This window comes from Camellia sinensis, unplaced genomic scaffold (assembly GCF_055761805.1).
Source record: "Camellia sinensis isolate YWXY unplaced genomic scaffold, ASM5576180v1 Unanchor1, whole genome shotgun sequence".
NCBI lineage: Eukaryota > Viridiplantae > Streptophyta > Magnoliopsida > Ericales > Theaceae > Camellia > Camellia sinensis.
Genome location: NW_028128987.1, coordinates 2,524,982 through 2,546,842, shown reverse-complemented (window position 1 = coordinate 2,546,842; position 21,861 = coordinate 2,524,982). Strand labels below are relative to the sequence as shown.

The 21,861-nt window shown below is 38.0% G+C and overlaps 2 protein-coding genes across 6 annotated transcripts; both read left to right on the top strand.

Moving 5' to 3' along the window:
* The first annotated feature begins 31 nt into the window (after positions 1–31).
* Positions 32–18,968, top strand: LOC114319398 (phytochromobilin:ferredoxin oxidoreductase, chloroplastic-like). 5 transcript variants are annotated; one of them, XM_082911095.1, is made up of 10 exons: positions 57–194; positions 289–354; positions 5,084–5,203; positions 6,275–6,369; positions 14,502–14,595; positions 14,715–14,846; positions 15,034–15,138; positions 18,158–18,208; positions 18,286–18,481; positions 18,591–18,894. In XM_082911095.1, the coding sequence occupies exons 1-9, from the start codon at positions 147–149 to the stop codon at positions 18,469–18,471; spliced, it is 897 nt and encodes a 298-aa protein (XP_082767221.1). In that variant the 5' UTR covers positions 57–146; the 3' UTR covers positions 18,472–18,481; positions 18,591–18,894. The 5 variants fall into 5 exon arrangements, with proteins under 5 accessions (XP_082767220.1, XP_082767219.1, XP_082767218.1 ...); XM_082911094.1 differs by having other exon boundaries at positions 32–354; positions 18,870–18,968; XM_082911093.1 differs by having other exon boundaries at positions 32–354.
* LOC145814303 (uncharacterized) lies at positions 9,329–14,306 on the top strand. Its single transcript, XM_082910975.1, has 2 exons — positions 9,329–9,385; positions 13,488–14,306. The coding sequence occupies exons 1-2, from the start codon at positions 9,329–9,331 to the stop codon at positions 14,169–14,171; spliced, it is 741 nt and encodes a 246-aa protein (XP_082767101.1). The 3' UTR covers positions 14,172–14,306.
* Positions 18,969–21,861: the final 2,893 nt, after the last annotated feature.

Here is a 21,861-nt window from a genome sequence, read left to right as displayed (position 1 = left end):
AAAAAAAAAAAAAAAAAACTATTACTAACTTAAAAACAGTTCTTTTATGCTAGGCACAGGGGAGAGGAGTTGGGTGGCTGTTGTTATGCCCGCAGAATTAGAGCCTGGTTTTTGAAGCTGTTGTCGGGTTCTTCTGCAATGGAGTCATGTACTTCGTCGAGCTTTTTCTCAACACTATCAAAGCCTCCCTTATTGTACGATACTCGTATTTCTCTATCTTTATACAAGAATACAAGTAATAGAAGAAATTTGAGACCTTTAATGGAAGTCTCTGGCTTCTCTTATCAGAAATTCATTCACTTTGCTTTGGATCAAACCAAACGCCGTACCCATTTGGTTCCTTCTCCCCTCAAGGTACCCTCTCTCTCTCTCACTCTCTCTCTCTACAATTATGTGTGTATGTATATTTATGTGGCATTGAGGTTATCTTGGAAGTGTACTGATCTCTTGGTTCTCTTTGAATTAGTTTACTTTCAGTTTAATTGTTCAATTTCTACTCAGTGGTTGAGTGGGATGTCACAGATGAGCTCTATTTACGTTGATGCATATGTTTTAAGAAGCTACAATATTGCAGAAGACCATTTGTGTGTGTGTGTGTGTGTGTGTTTTCTGTCGTACAGAGTGAGCTCTATGTCAGATAATTATGGATATGTACATTCAAGATTTGGGGGTTTTTATTTTACTTTATTTTGTTTTGTTTTCTTTAACTGTCTTCTGAGATTCTGAAGGCATTTTTTAGATTTTTCATTTTAGGGTTCTCACTATTTTTTATTTTATTTATTTATTTATATTTTTATTTGAGGTCATTGGTTTGAGTGAAATTGGTGTCTCTGGGCTGTGTTGTTGAAATTCATTAAAAGGCTTGTTTATAGAAGGGAAATTCTATGGTACAAATATGCACCTTTAGTTATGAGGCGCTACAAACAACTGGAATAAGACCAAAAAAGCACGGATGTATGATGTAGAGGAAGACATTGTGGTGATGTATGATTCAATTACATGTACGGCCATAAAAAGGATAGAAATGAACTTTTTTTTTTTTTTTTTTTTTCAGTAGCTGACCCCTTAAGTAGTTCTAATGAGGTTTGTTGTTGTTTGCATAAACTGTTTTGTGGTTCATGCTTCTATGTGTTTGCTTTTTTTTTTTTCTTTTTCTTTTGATAAGTATGCTTCCATGGGTTTTCTTGTATTAGGTTTATAATTTCATAAACTTGTATGGTTTCCTTCCATGTAGATTTCTTGAGAACTTTTCAAATGGAGATAGTGTAATAATGAAAGGTAATGAAATGGTGAGGTGAAACTGGTGAATGATTGGTACAAGAAGATGAAGATGGAGATGGTGAGAGAAATACCGTGGGGTGAAACGCAAGACAAACGGAGTAGATAGAGAATGGCCGAATATCCTTGTACACCACTACCCCTCACTCTTGGTGAATGGCCTCACTCAAGCATGAATTAGGATTTATGAAATATGGGTTCCTATTTATAGGCGCTTAGGCCAATCTTGGGGGGCCAAGCAAACGTGTATAACGTTGCTACGTGACCTTTAGGAACCACATGGAATATTCCTCTCTCGTATTGTCTAGTCGAGGGAAATGCAATCTTCTTTCCCCAGGGTTATCCCCTTGGGTGCTTCCGAGATTAACTGTAGTTTGATAGATTCACAAATACCTAAACGTTCTCTTACTTTTAGCCACCAAACCATAGGTTCTCCCCTCTTCCTGATGAAGCCAACAGAGCATAGTCTTGAGATTGACTTATACATCTTCCTTGATGTTTAAAGTCTGAGAGACATCACAAGTCTTGCCATTTTGACGGTGGGTGGATATGATTGTTTCGCTTGTATAATTAATGGGGACTTGATCATGATTTCCATCGGAAGCTGTCCTGGGCCTCGATATGGTTGGACCCACTTACAGAAGCAGTTTTGAATAGGAGCGAATGGCTGGTCTTCCTATCTTCGATAAGGACTTGCTGTTGCATCTTGGAAAGCTATTTGGGGAGCCTTAGGGTATTTGGTTCCTTCGTAGGATGCGATTTTTGAATAGGGGCGAATGGCTGGCCTTCCTATCTTCGAGAGAGTCGCATTGCTCAATCTTAGAAAAGCTATCCGGGGAGCCTCGGGGTCTTTAGCTCCTTTGTAGGACGCTGGTTTTGAATAGGGGCTAATGGTTGGCCTTCCTATTTTCGAGAGAGTTGCATTGCACAATCTTAGAAAAGCTATCTGGGGAGCCTTGGGTTATCTGGCTCCTTTGTAGGACGCAAGTTTTGAATATGGATCGTTTGGCGGCCTTTCTAGCTTTGAGGAAGGCTTAATCTCTATGACCTCGGAAAACTGAAGCTATCATGGGGTCTTTGACCCTTTTTCAGTAGAAAGTATTATAGGGTTTCTCATCTGTTGGGTTTCTTCGAGGATATCGTCCTCCGACAGACTCATATCCGAGGAATTTGCCTATTTGAGGCCATGACTTGGAATTTGTTATCCTTGGGCTTGGGCACGGGCTTGCTCTTGAACCTTTTATCTTCCAGGGATTTACCTCGCTAGAGTTATTAAGTTGTTCCGCAGACTTTGCATTTCCAAAGGACTTTGATTTTTCTTTTGATACCTTGGGCAGTAATACCCAAATTTTGAATTAGGTTTTCCCCCTTACAAGAACATTGTCACGAATGCATAATGTAACACATATAGGACAATACTATCTTATAATTGGTCAGATTAGCTGCTTTCTTTTGTTTTCTCTTTGTTGCACTCTTTGCGACTGTTGTTGAAGAATTTTTTTTGTTCCTATTATGGGTTGGTTTTTTTGCTATTTTAGCCTGGCTAAAAAAGTTGTGTTTGAGAAGATAGTTTTGAGAGAAAAAGTCAAATGATTATGATTTAGATGTGATATTTTGTCTTATTGGCTATTTTAGCCTATTTTGTTTTTATTGGTTATTTTAGTCAAAAAAACCACTAAACCCACTTCCCAAGCACCCCCTTATATCAGTTTGGGTTCAGTTCTTTAGGTTGAACAGTGAATCAACGTCATGAATTTGATAGTTTTGGATGTCCAATAATGGGAGGCAATGCATAACCATCACTCTGTTATTGATGTGAGGGGAAGAACTTGTCCTATGGGGATCCCTTTCAAAATTTGGGATTGTAATTTCAACACTAATAAATCTGGTCAAAGTTTGGTAGATTGGATGCCATGAACGATAAATTAATGTTAAGAAATTGACCAAGTGATTTAACACAATAGAGGAAAGACCCCTGAGAAGGCAATGAGGGAATATCTCTAACCAAACTGCGAAGAACATTTAGCTCATCCAAAGAAGATAAACAAAAGCTGCTTTTTGTTTTTTTTTTGGTTCAGAATTTTTCACAAGGGGACATGGATAGACAAATCTTTCAGTAATAACAGAGGCTAACTTAGCAGATGGTAATTTCTGATACCGTTTGTGAAAATAAAACAAAATGTGTAATGGCATATGGATGTTTGACTTAGTGCTATAACTAGTATAAATTTTGAGCCCATAGGTGAAGGTAACATATTTCAAAATCAGAAGTCTCTATATTTTATGATGGACAGCATCAACAATAAATCACCCAAGAGAAATTGTAGAGGAATTCTTTTTATTTATTTATTTATTTAACTTTTTATATTTTTAATATTTTTTAAGGCAAGTTTTGAAACTAAGACCTACCCCAACTCCTTAGCATCGTCTTGCTTTGAAAACATATTCAACGTGGTCGAGTTATTGGGTCATTTGACTTGGTAGCATCTATGAACCATCCTTTGGAGACAACAAAAAAGTATCATGCACTAGCTTCCCATCCTTTCTTTTTCCAAGACACAACAAGGTATGGTTCATCCAGAGGGCCTATGTGCAATCTTTATTTTATTAGTTTACTAAAGTTAAACTTTGGCTCCCTCTAAACTAAGTAGGTTGGATCAAGCATCTGACCCATTGTCCAACGGCAAATGCACACGGGGTTGATAATTCACAAATTTTGGCTAAATACTAATATTTTATGGGGCTAACATATTAAAAGCATGAATTCGGTTTTTAGTTAAGGACTTTGAAGCCGATTGTCCTATTTACCCTTGAGGAAAGATGTACTTCCATGTCATTTTGTGCTGACAATTTTTTCCAAATTATTGAGTGTTTTTGGTAAGCTTAGTTGAGTCACATTGAACACATTCCATAGCACATTTTGATTGAAAGGTAAAACGCCAATGCATTGAAGTCATATCATGTACTAGGTTGTTTTTATCCTTTCTAGTATAGTTGAGCTTGTTTATTATTGGGTTCATGTTAGTTTTGGACTATAGGCTAAATTAACTTATGGCATCGACTTCAGGATTCACAGATTTTGGTTTGTGATCATTGTGAGTTGGTTGAAACGAACGTAGCTTCAAAAGCTTGCTTGTTCCAACACATGTGGCTAAGTTCATTTAGACACAACTTCTTGCATTAGATTGTAACAATGTTTCTGTAACATTCATTCGAATGAGGGCATCTTTCTTTTGAACGTAGAGTTCTTACGAGTTAAGTCTAATTTACAGAGAGTTCCCCATTCTAGACGGGTTCTATTCACTCAAATGCATGGCGTTGTATTTGAATTTTGAGTGGAATCACAGAACTTTGTTCCCTGTTCTTGCCAGGTTAGCTTTTTGTACAAGCATTAACATATTGTGTTTTATGTTAGTCATTTCTACTAACTATATGATGTTTATTTTGTCAAAGTACTCAAGTGTAAAATATAACTCATAAGAAAGTGCTTGCGCTGATGCAGGTGCAGATGCATGTTTCCATCTAATTCAATTGTTTTAGTGATTAAATTTTTGTTGTAAATTGTAATTGAATAAAAGTACTTGATATTCCTAATGAACTTTCCTTTTAGACTTAATATTGTTTTTTTAGCATTATTTAGATTTATATTTAATCAACTGAAATGTGTAATTTTGTGGATATGTTATAGAAGTATGATCTATGGCATAATTTGCAATTTGCTATTGCTGTGACTTGTGAATTCTGTACAAACCCCTCTCTCCTCAATACCTGCTATTAATGAGTATCTAAATTGTTACATTATCAGGATAATTTCAGTTCCTCGATTCCAATGGATGGAAAAACAGAGCTTCAGATTTTATCTTTCCAAGCTCCCAAGATCAGACTCCTACGTAGTTTGTGTGTCGAAGGGAATGAAACAATGCAGGTGTTGTCCTCTGGCACAATTCACTTCATCTACCTTAACACTAGCTTTTGGATAGCTGTGCCCTACCATGTTGCACTTGCACATCTTACACTTGACATTCAGACCTGTCAACCCATTGTCAAGATCACTAGTCTATGGCCACTATCTTTCACTCTCGCATTGTCATAGCCATAGCCTAGCATTCAAAATACTGTAATTATAATTTTTTTTGGGTACTAAATGATATTGCTATAAATTTTGTATTCCTTTCTTGTGGGTTGACGACAACTGCCATCTATATTGCCATTAATGCTGACAATTTAATTTGGTGAGATGAACTAAATTGAACATCATATGATGGGGGAGTAATTATGGATCTTCACAGGGAGTGAATTTTCCGTTTTTGTATTTTGGTATGGGATGTGAACTACCTTTATTTCTTAGTGTCTCTGATCATTGAAAGTGACCCTTGCTTATATTTCAAATGCCAAATCTGTTGTTGGAAGGTATTGACATTTTTCCTTTGAGAACTGCAGTTTTCTGATTCTTTCCCTTGCTTATATTTCTTAGCGTCTCCATTTTTCTTATTCTCCTCCATTTTTTTTTTTAAAAGAAAAAAATATCTGAAGTCTACCTGTGGGAGTCTCTTGAGCTACAGCATGATATAATTTAGTGCTTGCAAAATACTGCAATGTCTCTTTTCCAATGAGTTTGGTAAATGAATTTGTACTAGTTAGAAATGTAAATAAGTATTGCTCTAGATGTCTTCAGGATTTGTGAGAATAATCGCTGATAACTATGGTTTAACAAGGAGGAAAGAAGAGTAAGAAGTGGAATAAATACAAAACGGGGGTGTGGGTGGGGAAGAAACACTAGAAGCTTGAATTTTTTGATTTGCATGATCTCAATTGGTGCAATCTGGATCTTGGTTAAGCAGTTAGTGTCAACAATAAAAAATTAGGATAAGAATCCTTGAGATGCTGATACTGTTAAGACCTCGTGATTTATTGTCGCCTAGAGATTCTGTGATTTATTATAACAATCTGAATGTTTTACCCTTTCCTGATTCAGTTTCAAATAAACTAAATGCAGGTTTTGGATCTTGCTGTGTTCCCAAAACCAGAATTTGATCTACCTATATTCTGTGCCAATTTTTTCAGCACTGCTAGCATGAACATAGTTGTGTTGTAAGCTATCTTTTTCACTTTCTTTTAATTTTGCAAACCTAGTCTACATTTCTGAAGCATGGTATGTTGGTAACCAGATAATAGACTGCTGCTCCATGCAAGAATATCTTATAATACTTCTCATGGGGTTTAATAGTAGCACTGGATGATGATGTGGGCTTCGTGATGTAACTAGTTTTATTTCTTGCATGCTTCTGCTTTTATCATTGTGAGGTGGACTTGTTTGTGCCTGGAGGGAGGGTGAATAGGCCAAACTCTTAATTTAAATAGCCAGTTAAATAAATGCCAAATAGATTATTTAGATCAATTTAGTTTGCCAATTCCAATATCATATTCATGCATACACCATCCACACTATACCACAGTAATAGATTGAGAGCAAGATAATAGACACAACCATTGTTGTCAAATCGTGAATTGGTTTGCTAAAATAGTGAATTGTGAATCGTATCAAATCTTCTTTAGCATAATACGTAATTGGGTTAATTGGTGATAAATCCAATTTAAGGAAGGTATAAGGCATTAGGTCCAAGAGATATTTTTTTGTTGATGTGAAGTCTACGTTTTGTGAAATAGTTTGGTGAGAAGCCCTAGGAAATATTTTGTTTTCAATTTTACCCCTTGACTTTTCATTGACTATTTGTTCAAATTTATATCTATTTGTTTAATTTTTTTGCCTATCTGTTCAAATTATTTTGTCTATTTGTTCAATTTTCCCCCCCTAAATTATATCTATCTGTTCAAATTTTTTTTTTCAAAATTCTATTTATCTGTTCAATTTTTTTTTTATTTGTTCAATTCCCCCCCCCTAAATTATATCCATCTGTTCAAAATTTTCTCTAAATTCTATTTATTTGTTCAATTTCTCTTTTCATGAATTTTATTTGTTATTTTTTATCTGTTCAAATCTTTGTTATAGAAATACATCAATCCACTATTGAGCCACTATCTGTTCAAATTTTGAACAGATCTTTTTTCATCTATTGCACCACAGATTTTTTTTATATGTTGCAATCATTACCATCATCAACAACAATCTATTTCATCATCATCAACAACAACAACTGCAACTACAACAAAAAAAAACACACACACACACACACACACACACATATACACACACTTAGATCTACAAAAACAACAAAAAAATTGAATAAATCTGAATATAGTAGATTTGAGAAATACACAAAAAAAAAAAAAAAAAAAAGAATCTAAAAATTTAAAAAATCAAACAAGTGGAAGAAGTGAAGGGATTTTTCCCCATTGTCGAACATCGGCAACGAATCTCCTCTGTCGAAGCCTTCATAATAGTAGATCCACTGGAACACTTCCAACCACCATCGCCAACAGTAGCTACGACAGAACCAAAGACTCCTCCCTGATCCCGCCGTGCCGCCAGATCCATCGAACCACCGTGGCCTCTTTCGAAATGTTATGGCATTAGAACCATATGACTCTGACACTTGTGACTGTTGGAATGTGTCCCACATCGCCTGGAGTTGCTCCATTTGTGCTAGTTGTAAGGTTCCACTTTTCCTCTCCTTAATACTTGGGTTTTAGGGAGAAGTGTAGGTTGAGCTTTTCAATTTGATATCAGAGCTTGGTTGGGTCTATGACTGGTGTGCTGTTTGTTCGGCTACTGTATGTCCTAATCCAAGAGGGTGTGTTGGAATGTGTTCCACATCGCCTGAAGTTGCTCTATCTGTGCTGGTTATAAGGGTCTAGTTTTCCTCTCCCTAATACCTGGGTTTTAAGGATAAGTGTGGGTTGGGCTTTTCAATTTAGTATCAGAGCTTGGTTGGGTCTGTGACTGGTGTGTCGTTTGTCCAGCTGGCAAGGTTTTAAAAAGCGGCCGTAACTGTTACGTAACGCCGTTACGTAACGGTTGTAGTGGTTACCACCACCCGTTACAGCCGCTTTTGCAGTGTGATTGAGATTCACAGGTGTGTCGGCCGTAGCGGCTGTCGTAGCGGTCATAACGGTGCCGTAACAGCCGTAACGGCCTGTTACGCATCGTTACGTAACGGTTCCGAATTGCTTTTTTCGAAAAAACACAAAAAAAAGATGAAAATAAAGGAAGAGGGATGGAGAGAAGAGGGAAGATAAAGAGAGAAGATGGAGGAGCAAGAGATGGAGAGAGAAGAGGGAAGATGAAGAACATGTTGTTGATTTGTTGAAGCTGTAAGACCTATACTATTCTATTCTGCTGCTATCACTCAACCATTTTGTTTGTTTGTGTGTGTCTATCTATATATTCTTTGAAAATAATAATAATAATAAGTGTGGTCGTTATCTATTTGGTTTGGTTAAAATATGTATATATATATATATATAGGCTCTTATTTATTTTTACTTTTGTTATTGTTTATCTTATATATAATAGTTAGTGATTATTTTTTGTATAATATAAAGTCATTAATTATTAAAATAAAATGTAAAAAACTCAGTTTATAGCGATTTAAAAATATGAAATATATTGGATCATACTTAAAAATTTACAAAACTTGATCAATATTTATTTTAAACCCAATAAATATGATCATGGAAAAAAAATATGCGTATCGGTAAATTTTTTTCAAATTGTGCGAAAAATCAAAAAAATCACGTTTCCGGTTATCACAACTGTTACGCTACGACCTTTACACCCCACAACCGCAACCGCACCCGCACCACCGCCACCGTTACGGCGACCGCAACCGCTTTTTAGAACCTTGCCGGCTGGTATATGTTGTGGTCCAGGAGGGTGTGTTGGAATGTGTCTCACATCGCCTGGAGTTGCTCCATCTGTGCTAGTTATAAGTCTCCAGTATTCCTCTCCTTAATACTTGGGTTTTAAGGAGAAGTGTGGGCTGGGCTTTTCAATTTAGATTTGGTGACCAATGACCGATGGCCCTGGACAATGGCGATCTAAGGCGATGATATCAGATCTGAGGGGATTGACGGTGACAACGATCGTGACATGGCGGTGGGCAGTGAAACAGGACCAGAGCAACAGGAGTTGGTGGTGGAGAAGATGGTGGTGGCGATGTAGTGTTTGTTGCCAGCGGAGGCATTGCAGTGGCTAGTGGTGGTGAAGTGGTATTGGTAGTTGGTGGTGATGTCTAAGTCGGAGATGCTCTCGGAGATGAGGACATTGTCAGATACCGCTCTCTCTCTACATATATATGTATATGTATATGTATGTCTATGTGTAGATGTATATGTATATCTATGTGTAGATGATGAGAATTGAAATTGTGCGTATAAAAGTGAGCCCAGCGATCGGAGTAGTGTATTTTGTTTCTCTCTATATTTTTTTAGAGCGAGAAATAGAGAGGGAGGCAATGGAGACACGACGGTGGGTGGCGACGGTAGGGTGCTGGTGGCGGAGAGGAGGCAGTGACGGCCGAGGAAGTGGACGGAGGGGCGGAGGCGGCTGTGGCGGAAATGGTGCACTTAGGGTTTTGTGGGGAAGGTAGTTTGGAAATACTCTTTGGATCCAATGGGACGCTCGAGATCCTCTGCTGGTAGCCTGAAAAATAATGAACACTCCGGTCGGGGGTGTTGGAATTAGCACTCCGACGGATAAGTCAGTGTATGCTCTCTTGATTGCGTGTATCTTAAGTTAAGCGTACTAATTCTCACATACCTCTTCTTGTTCGTCGTTCTTCTATTTATATATGCTCCTAGTCTTCTAGGCGGGGCCCGCTCTTGATCTGTCATGTACTTATGCACTCCGCCCCCCTTCCCATTATGCCGTATTCCAACTTTTAATCGGCCCCCTGCTCAACTTATTCGGCATTTGAAACGTTAGGGGCCGGGCCGAGTGCATACTATACATCGATTGGGACAATATACACTGCCTATCTGCGTCTGCTTTTATTCGGCTACCACAGGTTTAGATCGGGAAGAAAGAGAGAGAGACGTGAATGATTTCATTTGAGAGAAGTAGGGTTTGATTGGTATATATAGATGGGTATTTTGGTCATTTTGATTCAGTTTGTCCTGATGGACAAACTATTTTTGTGCCTGGAGCTTTGGTCAAAGAAAATGTAGTTTTGGACTTTTGGCCTGAGTGCCCTACATAATTTATATATGTATATACGTATAAAAACACACATATAATGTTTAAAATGAAATAAATATCAATATAACTAAATTTATCTATGTATATACAAATAAAACTAAGCTAACGAGCGATCTTTCTAAAGCCGTTAGCGCTTTACTGAGAAGATAGAGAAGGCTTCTCTCTTTTTTATCTTATGAAAATGATGTCCTTTCATGTAATATGCAAATAGAATTGAATTGCTTGAATCACAGTGAATCATAAGATTTTTTTTTTTTTTTTTTTGATAAATACATAGTGAATCGTAAGATTCACCCAATTTAAGATTCAACTGCACAAATCGAATTGTTTTTCTTGAAACTCGTATCGAATCATATGAATCATAAATTTCTACAACCATGGACACAATGATATACATGGAAAACCATAGGGGGAAAAAAAAAAATCCTAGGGTAAAAAACCACGGAAAATATACTAGATTAAATTTTTAATACAAATACTCAAGTAAATGACTTATAACCAAGGCATGGATTAAAATTGACATGAAAGGAAAATTTCATTCTAATCAACTTAGGTTTAGTTTACACCATATCTGAAAAGATTTTTATCCAGCTGCCACTTACTGCTTCCATACAAGCATAAGCATATGGACATTACTCCAATATGATACTGCATGTAGAAATTTTACATGCCTTTCGTTTTTGCCAAAATTAGATGCATAATTGTTCATGTAATTTGGATCCAATTTGGTTAGTGAATATGTAAGAATTTATGTATTATTGATTGATTGATGTTGATTTTGTTGATTTTATTACAATGATTCATGATTCCTATATATAGAAGAGGGTGAGTGTGTAGTAGGTAAGGAGTAGGTGAAGTGGAGGTGGTAGTGGTGTAGTGGGTTAGGTTTAGTGGAGTAGGTGAGGTGGTAGTGGTGTAGTGGGTTAGGTTTAGTGGAGTAGGTTTAAGTGGGTGAAGTAGGTGATAGGTTTTAACAGCCCCCCGCAAACTCAAGGGGGATAGGAACTAACCAACTTGAGTTTGGAGAGAGTAACAAAACAAGAAAATACATAAAAATAAAAGAGGATAGGAGACACTGTATGGTCGTGTCAGACCATTGGTGAAGACACTGGATGGTGGTGTCATAACGTTGTAGAGGACACTGTATGGTGGTGTCATAACGTTGTAGAGGACACTGGATGGGGGTGTCATAACGTTGTAGAGGACACTGTATGGTGGTGTCATAACGGTGTAGAGGACACTGGATGGCGGTGTCAGACCGATGTAGAAGACAGTTTATGGGGTCATGTCGGACCGTTGTAGCAGACAATGTTGTAACAGTTGTTGTGACAGTTTACGGAGTCTTGCTGGACCCTTGTAGAAACTAACCGGAATCAATGTCGGGACAGTTTACAGAGTCTTGTCGGACCCATAAAGGAGCTAACCGGAATCAATGTCGGGACAGTTTACAGAGTCTTGTCGGACCCTTATAAAGTCGCATCCTCAAAAGGTGTGCCCAATCTTTCAAAAGGCGTGCCATCAAAAGGCGTGCCCAATCCATAAAAAGGCGTGCCATCAAAAGGCGTGCCCATGTTTTCAAAAGGCGTGCCATCAAAAGGCGTGTCCAAGTTGTCGGCGAGCGCCGAGCGGCGCATGATGCGCGTGTCTGCCTCGGCTATTTAATCAAGACGAAGGCTGAGGCTGAGGCAGAAGCTGAGACAAAAAAACTGAGAGAAACCTCTGAAAAAAACTCTTCCTTTGCTGAGAGAGAAACTCTGTAAGACGCTGTAACACTCTGTTGTCCAGAAAATGGCTTCGTCTTCCCGTGGGCTGCTCACTCTCTTTCCCGACCTCAATGAGTCAACAAGAGAGAGAACTGGTGCGGTGGCCAGTGAACCTCAACCAAACACCTCTGTGTTTGCTCCGTTGAACTTTCCGATGCGGTCGGTGGAGCAAAAAATGGCGGTGCAAACTGATATTGAGGCCAATCAGTATACTCTGAAGTCATGTGTAGAAACCATGACTGCGGTCACAAACTTGTCGCACCGGCTGCAGAGCAGGACAAATGAGGTGCAACAGTTAAACTCCCAGCTGGTGCTGCTCCAACGCATGTATAAGGATGCGCGAGCAGAGATAAGTGTGCTAAAGGCAGAAAACAAGGAGCTGAAGCGGAAGGCCACCGTGATGTTCTGTTTTGGAGAGCCACCATATGCTGTAGTGGAGGAGCAGGGAGGAGGCAACTTGCTTGGTGGTCTAGGAAGCACGGAGGCAACACCGTCAAGGGCCGTCCAAGACGGAGGCAAGAAGAAGAGACCGGCTGCAGAGTAGAGAAGAAAAATCCCGCCTGTGGATGTGGTGGTTTTTTTTTTTTTTTTTTTTTTTTGGTGGTGTAAAATGGTGATCAGGGTGAGCCCCGACATGAATAAAATGAGTTTGGTGTGCAGTCCGTCTTCTTCTTTTGTTTTGTGTTTTTTTTTATTTTTTTATTTTTTTATTTTTTTTTATTTTTATGTGGGTGGAAGGGTTGATAAAAAAGGGTCAAAGAGCACATGGAGTCTGAGTAGGTGCATAATAAAAATAATAAAAGGAATGAGTGGAGAGAGGGTTTGATATGTTTAAATAAAAGAAGAGAGTGGGGTGTGGTGAGAGTGGTGGAATAAATATATATATAAAAAAGAAAAATGATGGGAACATTGGCATGTGTTTTCAAACTGTCAAAAGGAAGAGAGAGGTTTGGTGTTAAAGGAAAGGGAATCATGGATATAATTAAAAGGGGTCTAGTGGAGAGAAAGGGACCAAACCACCAACTCTTCTCTGCTGCATAACCGGCAACCACAATTTCAAAAAACAAGCCACGTGAGAAAGTTGTTCCTGTCTTCCCCATATATCAACCAGCTAGCAGACTACAGCTAGACTTGGGAGAAAAGCTGCACCAATAAAAACTCACCACGCACAACGCAGCTTAACATGCACTGGCAGTCCATGCAACCAAACAACATCCTCTCCATTACATCACAGACACTGTAGCGACGTCAGCACCCCGACCCGAGGCAATACCGCATGACAATGTTAGTGGTGGAAGGAGCTTCTAGGATTGAAGAAACTTTACCTCAACAACAATGCTAAGCAAGATAACAACCACAAGGTGTCATCGTCCTTCCCTTTGCATAACAGTAGTAACTCTAAATCTCTAAAGAACTTTCTCCATCGAAGCTCAAAATCTTCGAGCTCGGTTCTGGAGTCTTCGCTCAGTCTTCCTTTGCTAAAGGACTTAGATAGCGAGTCCGTTTCAATTTCGTCTCGCTTATCTCTTTCGTCCTCATCGTCTGGTCACGAGCACGATGATCTCCAGAGGCTTTCGCTTGATTCCGAGAAGCCTAATCTCAGTCAAAAACCGATCGTTCTTACAAAGAATCAGAATCCAAACTCCAGCACCCCTAGGGTGCGATTAGTGAAGCGAAGGGCTGCGTCGTTCGAAATCCCCACCGGTACAAGAATCGAACGAAGCCCAAGGCGCAGAGCAACAACGGAATCAACACCTGCTACAGTAGTCCGAGGTGTGTCCGTTGATAGTCCGCGTATGAACTCATCGGGAAAGATCGTGTTCCAGGGCTTAGAGAGAAGCTCAAGCAATTCAAGTAGCTTCAACAGTGGTCTAAGATTCAAACACAGAGGAATGGAGAGATCATACTCTACCAACGTTAGGATCACTAGAGGGCCGGCGGGCGGCCAAGGCGAGGCTGCCGCCCGCCGGTGAAGCAGAATTACTAGCTTCTCAACCTTGCTCTGATACCATGTAAGAATTTATGTATTATTGATTGATTGATGTTGATTTTGTTGATTTTATTACAATGATTCATGATTCCTATATATAGAAGAGGGTGAGTGTGTAGTAGGTAAGGAGTAAGTGAAGTGGAGGTGGTAGTGGTGTAGTGGGTTAGGTTTAGTGGAGTAGGTGAGGTGGTAGTGGTGTAGTGGGTTAGGTTTAGTGGAGTAGGTTTAAGTGGGTGAAGTAGGTGATAGGTTTTAACAGAATATTATACTGATCTCGAAGATCTCAAACTAAGCTTTGATTGGCTGTTTATAGGGACCTTAACCCCTTGCATGATGTTATTAGTCGAAAGGATTACAAGGAGAAGTACTATAAGAGCTTGATGCCTCTTGGCCTCAAGTATGCTGAGGTAAGCAAAATGCTACTACCACTACATTGGTTGCATTCCAATTTTGTGGATCATTAAATTTATTCTTGAACCCTGTCTAAATGTTATGATCTGGTGATCTAAACACAGATTTCGTGCAGCTTTTACCTTGGGGAGGAAAGATTACAAGTGAGTCACTGAGATTTTTCTCACCAATTGTAATATGGACCAAGTTTTGCCCAAGCCAATACAACCATAATGTCTTATATTCTGCATTCATGGATTACTACAAGGTACACAAATAAGATATTTATGCAATTTGTTTTTAATATCATTTGAAGATCTGACAACTGATGGGGTGTGTTCATTTATATTTTGGATCGTATTTTGAGAGGAAGTTGGTCAAAAGGAGGGGGAAGATGTGTGAGTGAATGAAGAATTCCAAACTTTGTACATCCGCTTATTATGTTGCACTTGCAGGCATGGCTTGACCTGATGGAACAAGCTTCGGAGGAGACCAGTGCTTCTGAAATTATATGCAATTGTGAAGCACAACATAGGTATCTAACCTGGAGAGCGGAGAAGGTGGGTACTTAATGTTCTTCCTCAGCATTTATTACATTTTGCACATCGTGTTGTTTTTTTTTTTTTTTTTTTGGGTGGGCAAGTCATAAATTAAAGACAAAAAATGTACACGTTTACAAGGGGCATATCTCAGGTAATACAATAAATCTCACAATGCTCCCCAAAGAAGAGGGGCCAACTGATACAGATAATAACCGAAATACCTAAATATGACAACCCCCGCATCTGCAGGGTACCCAACAATAGAACGCATAATAAAACTCAAAACTGCCCATATATCTTTATATATCCCCAAGTAACCCCTACCATCAAAGATAATAGATGGAAACTTGGGGAAGATATATGGGCAAGTATACAAAATGAGACCACATAAACTGCGTGAAACCGCTGAAACATGCAAATCAAACAGGATTAAACACGCTAAAACGTCCACCAAAACCAATCAACCATGCTAATCTCCCCCACAAGCTCCCAGTCTTTACCATAGATCGAACATAGTCCAATAAGCACCTCGCACTTCATAGCCGTGACATCCTTAGCCACTCACAAAAGCCATGATAGTGTAAAAGATATATACCCCTTGACAGATCCCGATAAATCACATGAAGCTCGCACGGTCAATTAACAACAATAACAGTCTCAGAGAAGTATAGCAGAACACCAACAGCCACTAGTAGCGCACACAGTCAAGCCTATCACCATCATGAGAGCAATCACCACATCCCCCAGTCCCATCCTACTCTGATCACAAAGTCTCAAATCCCACGGCAGTGTCCTCAACACTCCATGTCAGGAGTGGCTTAAAGACCAGCCAGGATAGATCACATGAAGACAAGGGGCAGCCAAAACAAACCAATAACCATCCATCTCCCAGTCCCTAACTCAACTAATCATCGATAGTAAAGGGCTAATTACAAATTTTCTTTGGATTGTTGCATGTGTTATTGGGTGAGGGGAATTAGTGGAAAAGATTGTTAAAATCAAGAATCTCTGAGGAAATATTTTTTGTGACAATAAAATAAATCGATAATGGAAAAATTTGATAAAATCAAGAACTTATAGGGCAATGTCTTTGTGGCATCCAGATAAGTTGACTATGAGTTTCAGATCATTATACTTGATTGCAAAGTGAAATTTTCTGCTAATTTAATCAAGAAAAATCACGAAGGAAACAATTTTGATTTTTGTTGTCCAGATTTGAGAGCTTGTCTGATCGTTAGCATCTAAGCATTTTGACCACTTCATATGGATAGGATTTAGCATGTGTGTACAAGTTTGGTTTTTCTGTGTTGATGGTCTGTAGACAAGAAGTGTTCTGCTTCGAAGAAGCATTTGGATCCCACTGATGTGTCCTTAGGGGTCCCCAAATGGCCCGCGGACAAAAAATCTAATATTACCCAACCCATCCCACACATCTCATGATCCGTCCTAGCCTGCTTGAGTGCCCAGTCCGTTCCAACCCATAATAAATGATTTAGGGCTTTGGACAAATGTTTGTAACTTGAGCCGGCCCATAAACCTGGCCTGTAAGAGCCCGCATGTATATGTTACTTGATTGTTTTTTGATTATATGAGCTGAAAAAAGGTTAAAAAAAAGGGGGAACACACTACATATGTGTTCGAATATAAATTTCTGAACAAATATCAAATGTTCGGATTTAAAGTTATGAACAAAAATAAATTGTTCAAATATACATTCCGTTCAATTATTTATATCTGAACAACTACTTTATTTTCATAAATTTATATCCAAACTACTTTATTTTCATAAATTTATATCCAAACAATTGACTTTTGTTCGGAAATTTATATGCGAACACCATTAGTGGTGTGTACTGAGAGTGTATATGGTGTGCAAATAGAATTATCAAAAAAAAAAAAAAATCAATATACTTGAATTATGTTGGAAAGTAAAAAACAATGCCCAATTAGTACATATAAATTAATAAAAATATTAAAAATGTGTTAATGAAAAATGTGTAGAACTTGATAATATCATTGTAATGAAAAATATGTAGCCCGGTTCGGTTTGATTTTGTCCCGTAAGATTTGGGCTTATGGGTAGAATGTGGTTTTAGTTTTTTAAATAGGCCTGGCCTGTACTAACCCGTTGACTGGTCAAAGTCCAAAAAATCCGTTAAAATATGGGATTTAAGCACAATAGTTGCTGGCTGGGTATGCCCGGCCCGTCCCATCCCATTGATGACCCCTATTTGCTCTAATGTTAAATGTAAGGAATTCAGTTGAGTTAATGATCTGAATCACTAAATTGTGATACGTAGTATAATTTTGTACGCTTGATCTAACAATCCTTCAAAGAGGATACTAATTTTCTCTACTGTAATTCAAACAAATAAGGAAGAATGTGACCAGTTTCAATGCTTTAATGGGGGAAGCACTTCGTACAGCTGGCATTGTTGTGGTGAATGTGCATTTGTTGTGGTCTAGCTTAGCGGCACAAGACAGATTCTTGGATTATGTTCCAAATTCTATTTTTCTTACTAGTTCTTTTTTCCTCCACCATATAATTCCAACTTTTTTTTTTGTCTATGTCATTGTAGAAGGGTACCATCAATTTTTTTTTTTTGTTTGCGTGCGTGTGTGTGTGTGTGTGTAGATCTTACCCATTTGAAGTTACATTGATTTTTCTAAAGTGTTTCTAAGAACTGTTGGCTAAATCTTTTAAAATATTTAATGCTTAACAATTCCCAATTGCAAATCTGTTGCTACTGCTGGCTATCTCTCTTAACCATTGTTGCTTAGGATTTAAGAAATCATGATGATAGAAGAGAACTTGGAGACGCTTCCTAGAAATAGAATTGTAGAAGGTTATGTTTGGTTTTCTTTAAAAGTTCTGTGTGTGTGTGTGTGTGTGTGTGTGTCTCTCTCTCTCTCTCTCTCAACAAATCCAAGATCGAAGCATAGCAGAAATTTTACTACTACTTTTTGTTGTGTAGTGGACCATTCTAGTAATATTTTTCCTAGATTTATTTCCCTGATGCAAATATTTTGAAACCAGGATCCAGGTCATCGAGTTCTGAAAAAGTTGATTGGGGAGGCTCATTCAAAGGTACCATTCTTAATTTAGCACCCCGCATTTTACTTATGCCTATTCCTGTTTCAGTTTTCTATGTCTCTACTTTGCAGGACTTGGTGAAGAACTTCCTCTTCAATGGAGTTGATGAATTAGGAAGCAAAACATTTTTGGATTACTTTCCAGAGTACCGGTGCGAGGATGGGACTGTAAATGACAAACGCAGTATCATTGGGAAATCATTCGAACATCGCCCTTGGGATGCGAGTGGAGAATTTGTCGGTAACAGCTTTAGTTAGAAAATATGTGGTAATATCTTTGCATCTATATCTTATTTTCATTCTCAAATGCAGCCTCCACCACTTTCTTATCTCCCAAACTTCTTGACTTGATTTGTTTTATTTGCTGTTCTGTGTAGCATATTGAACATATCCTATCACCAATGGGGGTTGGTCCAAGTGGAAAGGGACTTGGGTCGCTTAAGTAAAGGTCTCAAGTTTGAGCCTTTGTGGGTGCAGCACACCCCCTTGGGAGAGGAGCCCTCATATGCGCCCGACAGCTTCTTCGGCGGATTAGTCCTGGGTCCAAAAAAACCTAGGGATACCGTGGGAGACCTAAAAAAAAAAAAAAAAAAAAAACGTATCCTATCAAACTTACATTTGTGTGCAATGAAAGACTGATTGTATTTCTACTGCAGGCTAATTTAACATTTTTGACATCCATTGTTGGACTGAGTTGTGTAATTTTAATAGAAAGGTTAAGCATGGTGAAAGATTGTTCTTAATATTTGATCAAATCAGAACGAATAATAATCTTAGAAAGTGAAAAATGAGGAATGACTTAGAATCTCAACAAGCAGCACAATCCAAAGTCGGTGTTGGCATCATCCTACATCAGTTGTGAATATGTCTAAGATGGATTTATAAGATGGCACATGACACTTTCATTGGGTGGGCCTTTTGGATTGGAGCTCAGAGGGACAATCTGGTGAGGTTGGCTTTTGGGCTGGGCAATACCGGACAATACTTCTAGATGGGGGCTAGGCCTCACGTATAGTATGGTATTAGAGCCAAGATCATGCCTGCTCCTTTTGGTTTTGAACATTTTCTTATTAAAAATAAGTGTAAATTACATTGATCTTTCTTGAGATTTAGAAAAAATACAAAAGGTTTCACAGTTTTGGTATAATTGTATCGACATCTCTTTTAGTAAGGCTAAATAAATTGAAATTCATACAAATAGTATGAAGATACAAAGATAAATAAGGTTAAATACATTTTAATATAAAAAAGATGATAACATAATTTTTCTATGTAGATATTATTGATAAAAAGGGATTAAATTTTATGTGAATTACAACTTATGAGAGTCCAGTATAATTATACTAAATTTGTGAGACTCATTATATTTTCGTCAAACTTTAAAGGAGATTAGTGTAATTTAACCAAGACATAATGTTGCCCATTTGCCTATTAAATATGACCTTGTGAATCATCATTGTCTACCTACTGTCAATGATAAAGCTACTTCTATGTTTCAAGTGGGTTTTTTATTTTTTATTTTTTTTTAATAAACTTTTAGTAGGAGATTATTAGTTACAAATATGAAAAAAATTATATTAATTTGACAATTATAGTCTAGTAACTTGTAGTTAGAAGCCCAACAATCATAGTTTTCTGCGAGAGAACGGTGTTTTTCCTAGGGTTTTTGGGAGGATGAGTGTTGGTGCGGTCCTGTGCTGGAGTGTTTAAGCCCGGAATTGTCACATTCAATGGCAATGTAGAGGATTGAAAGGACATTCATGGGTTCAAGTTCTCTCTCTTGCCAAAGAATTGAAGTGCAAAAACATCGAGATTGTTCAAAGAATTGAAGTGCAAAAACATCGAGATTGTTAGGGCAGGAATGGATAGAAGGGGACAAAAGATCTAAAACCCAACGATCTTCATAAATCATTGCACGCTATTGGAACTGGTTTGATTCCTCTACGTGCTTCAAATATGAATTTCTCTGCTGTTTGTTTGGCTTTTTGGAAGTAATTTCATTGTTGGAAGTGGAATCTGAAATACTGATCTAGCTTTGATTGAGCCAATAATGGGGGAAAAAAAAAAATTAAAAAGCAAGAGGGGGACTTCTTTTAAGCTTTCTCTCGAAAAGTTTCATTATAGTTTAGTTAAAGATCAATTGGACCCTTTGGGTTGTAACCAAGTAAAGCAATATTGATTTCTTGAATAGGCAGCTTGAGTACGAGATTGAAGTCAAAGATTGTGAGTTCGAGGAAGAACACTATGGTACTCCAGTTCTTCATGCAATGGCAGGTAGTTATAGGCCTGGAAGTTGAATGTGGCACGGACACCGACTAAGTTACAAACAGCCAATGGGTGCTGGACATGGCCAATGGCAGCGAATGTGAGTCCTAGGACTCTGCAAATGAATATGCAATTGAGCTTGGAGATAGAGAGTGATGTTCACAAGGGCATAGCAGGTGAAGAACTTGAGGATGTGGTTGGATATGTAAAAACAAGAGTTGAGATTGTTGGCAATCAAGGTGAAGGTAAATTTTCACAAATACTCATTGGCTTAGCTTAGTGCAAAAAAGGACACCAAAGATGCTAAAATTGATGTTATCGCTAGAATTATACCTTTTGATGTGCAATTGGAGAGAAGTAACACTAGATTCACCCCAAAATTTCTAAACCCGGTGTTGCACAATGGGATCATGCTTTATTTATTTATTTGGATAAAAATGCATCCTTATTTTATGTGAAACTTGGTCTGAGAAGACTTGGAAGAATAAGTTGAAAAATGTTGACAAATGGTTTTTTCATATTTCAATTTAATAGTGATGAAGAGTTGAGAAGGTCATTATTGCGGAAACCAATTAATCATCCTCAAAATGTGGTTTTTGGGAATTAAATTATCCGTAGAGGATTTCTCGATGGGGTTCCTGTGCACTCAGCACAATAGGTAATGTTGTGCACCCAAATGGACTCATTTCGGGATCCATTTTGATTATCCGAACTGTTCATATTTTAAAGTATATTGAGTAGAATATATTTGTAAAAAATCAAATTGATCGGATATAAACCATTTCATCGAATAGCATTTGTATCAACAAAAATATATGACAATTATGATTTGAAATATAAAAATAAATAAAAATTTGAGTAGATGAAATGGTTAATGATGCACGATTAATTTGATTTTTTGCAGGTATGTTTTACTCGATATATTTTAAAATGCGAATGTTCGGATTATCAAAACGGATCTCGAAATGAGCCTATTTGGCTGCACAACAGTGCTTGTTGTGTTGAGTGCACAACAGGGACTCCGGTTCCATAGTTGTTCTATAGTGTCTCGATTTGGGTGAAATTGTTTAATGTGTCTCTTGAATTGTGGACAAATGAAGGTTTTGTTGGTATGTTGCTAGTGTGATGGGTACCACTTTGTACCTCGATGAATATACCCATATAATAGTAAACTCACTTTGCTAGTGTGTGTGTGGAAATTAAAGCTAACAAGGTGATCTCTAGCTTTTCAAGGTTGATCTTGGCTATGGGGTGCCTTGTGATATTCATGTCGAAGTCCCTTGGAAATCCCAATCTCGTGAGGTTTGTAAAATTTTTGGGTATTCTACAAGAACATACCCAATACAATGCCTAAGTTCCAAGTTCCCCGTAATGCCAAGCAAG

Bases quoted from the DNA above. Each gene is read 5' to 3' on its own strand.
- LOC114319398 (XM_082911094.1), top strand. From the start codon at position 139: ATGGAGTCATGTACTTCGTCGAGCTTTTTCTCAACACTATCAAAGCCT. The intron at 6,370-14,501 runs GTAAGCTATCTT...GGCTGTTTATAG, and splicing joins AGCATGAACATAGTTGTGTT to GGACCTTAACCCCTTGCATG. The intron at 18,209-18,285 runs GTACCATTCTTA...TCTACTTTGCAG, and splicing joins TTGGGGAGGCTCATTCAAAG to GACTTGGTGAAGAACTTCCT.
- LOC145814303 (XM_082910975.1), top strand. From the start codon at position 9,329: ATGGCGGTGGGCAGTGAAACAGGACCAGAGCAACAGGAGTTGGTGGTG. The intron at 9,386-13,487 runs GTGGTGGCGATG...TGACAATGTTAG, and splicing joins AGTTGGTGGTGGAGAAGATG to TGGTGGAAGGAGCTTCTAGG.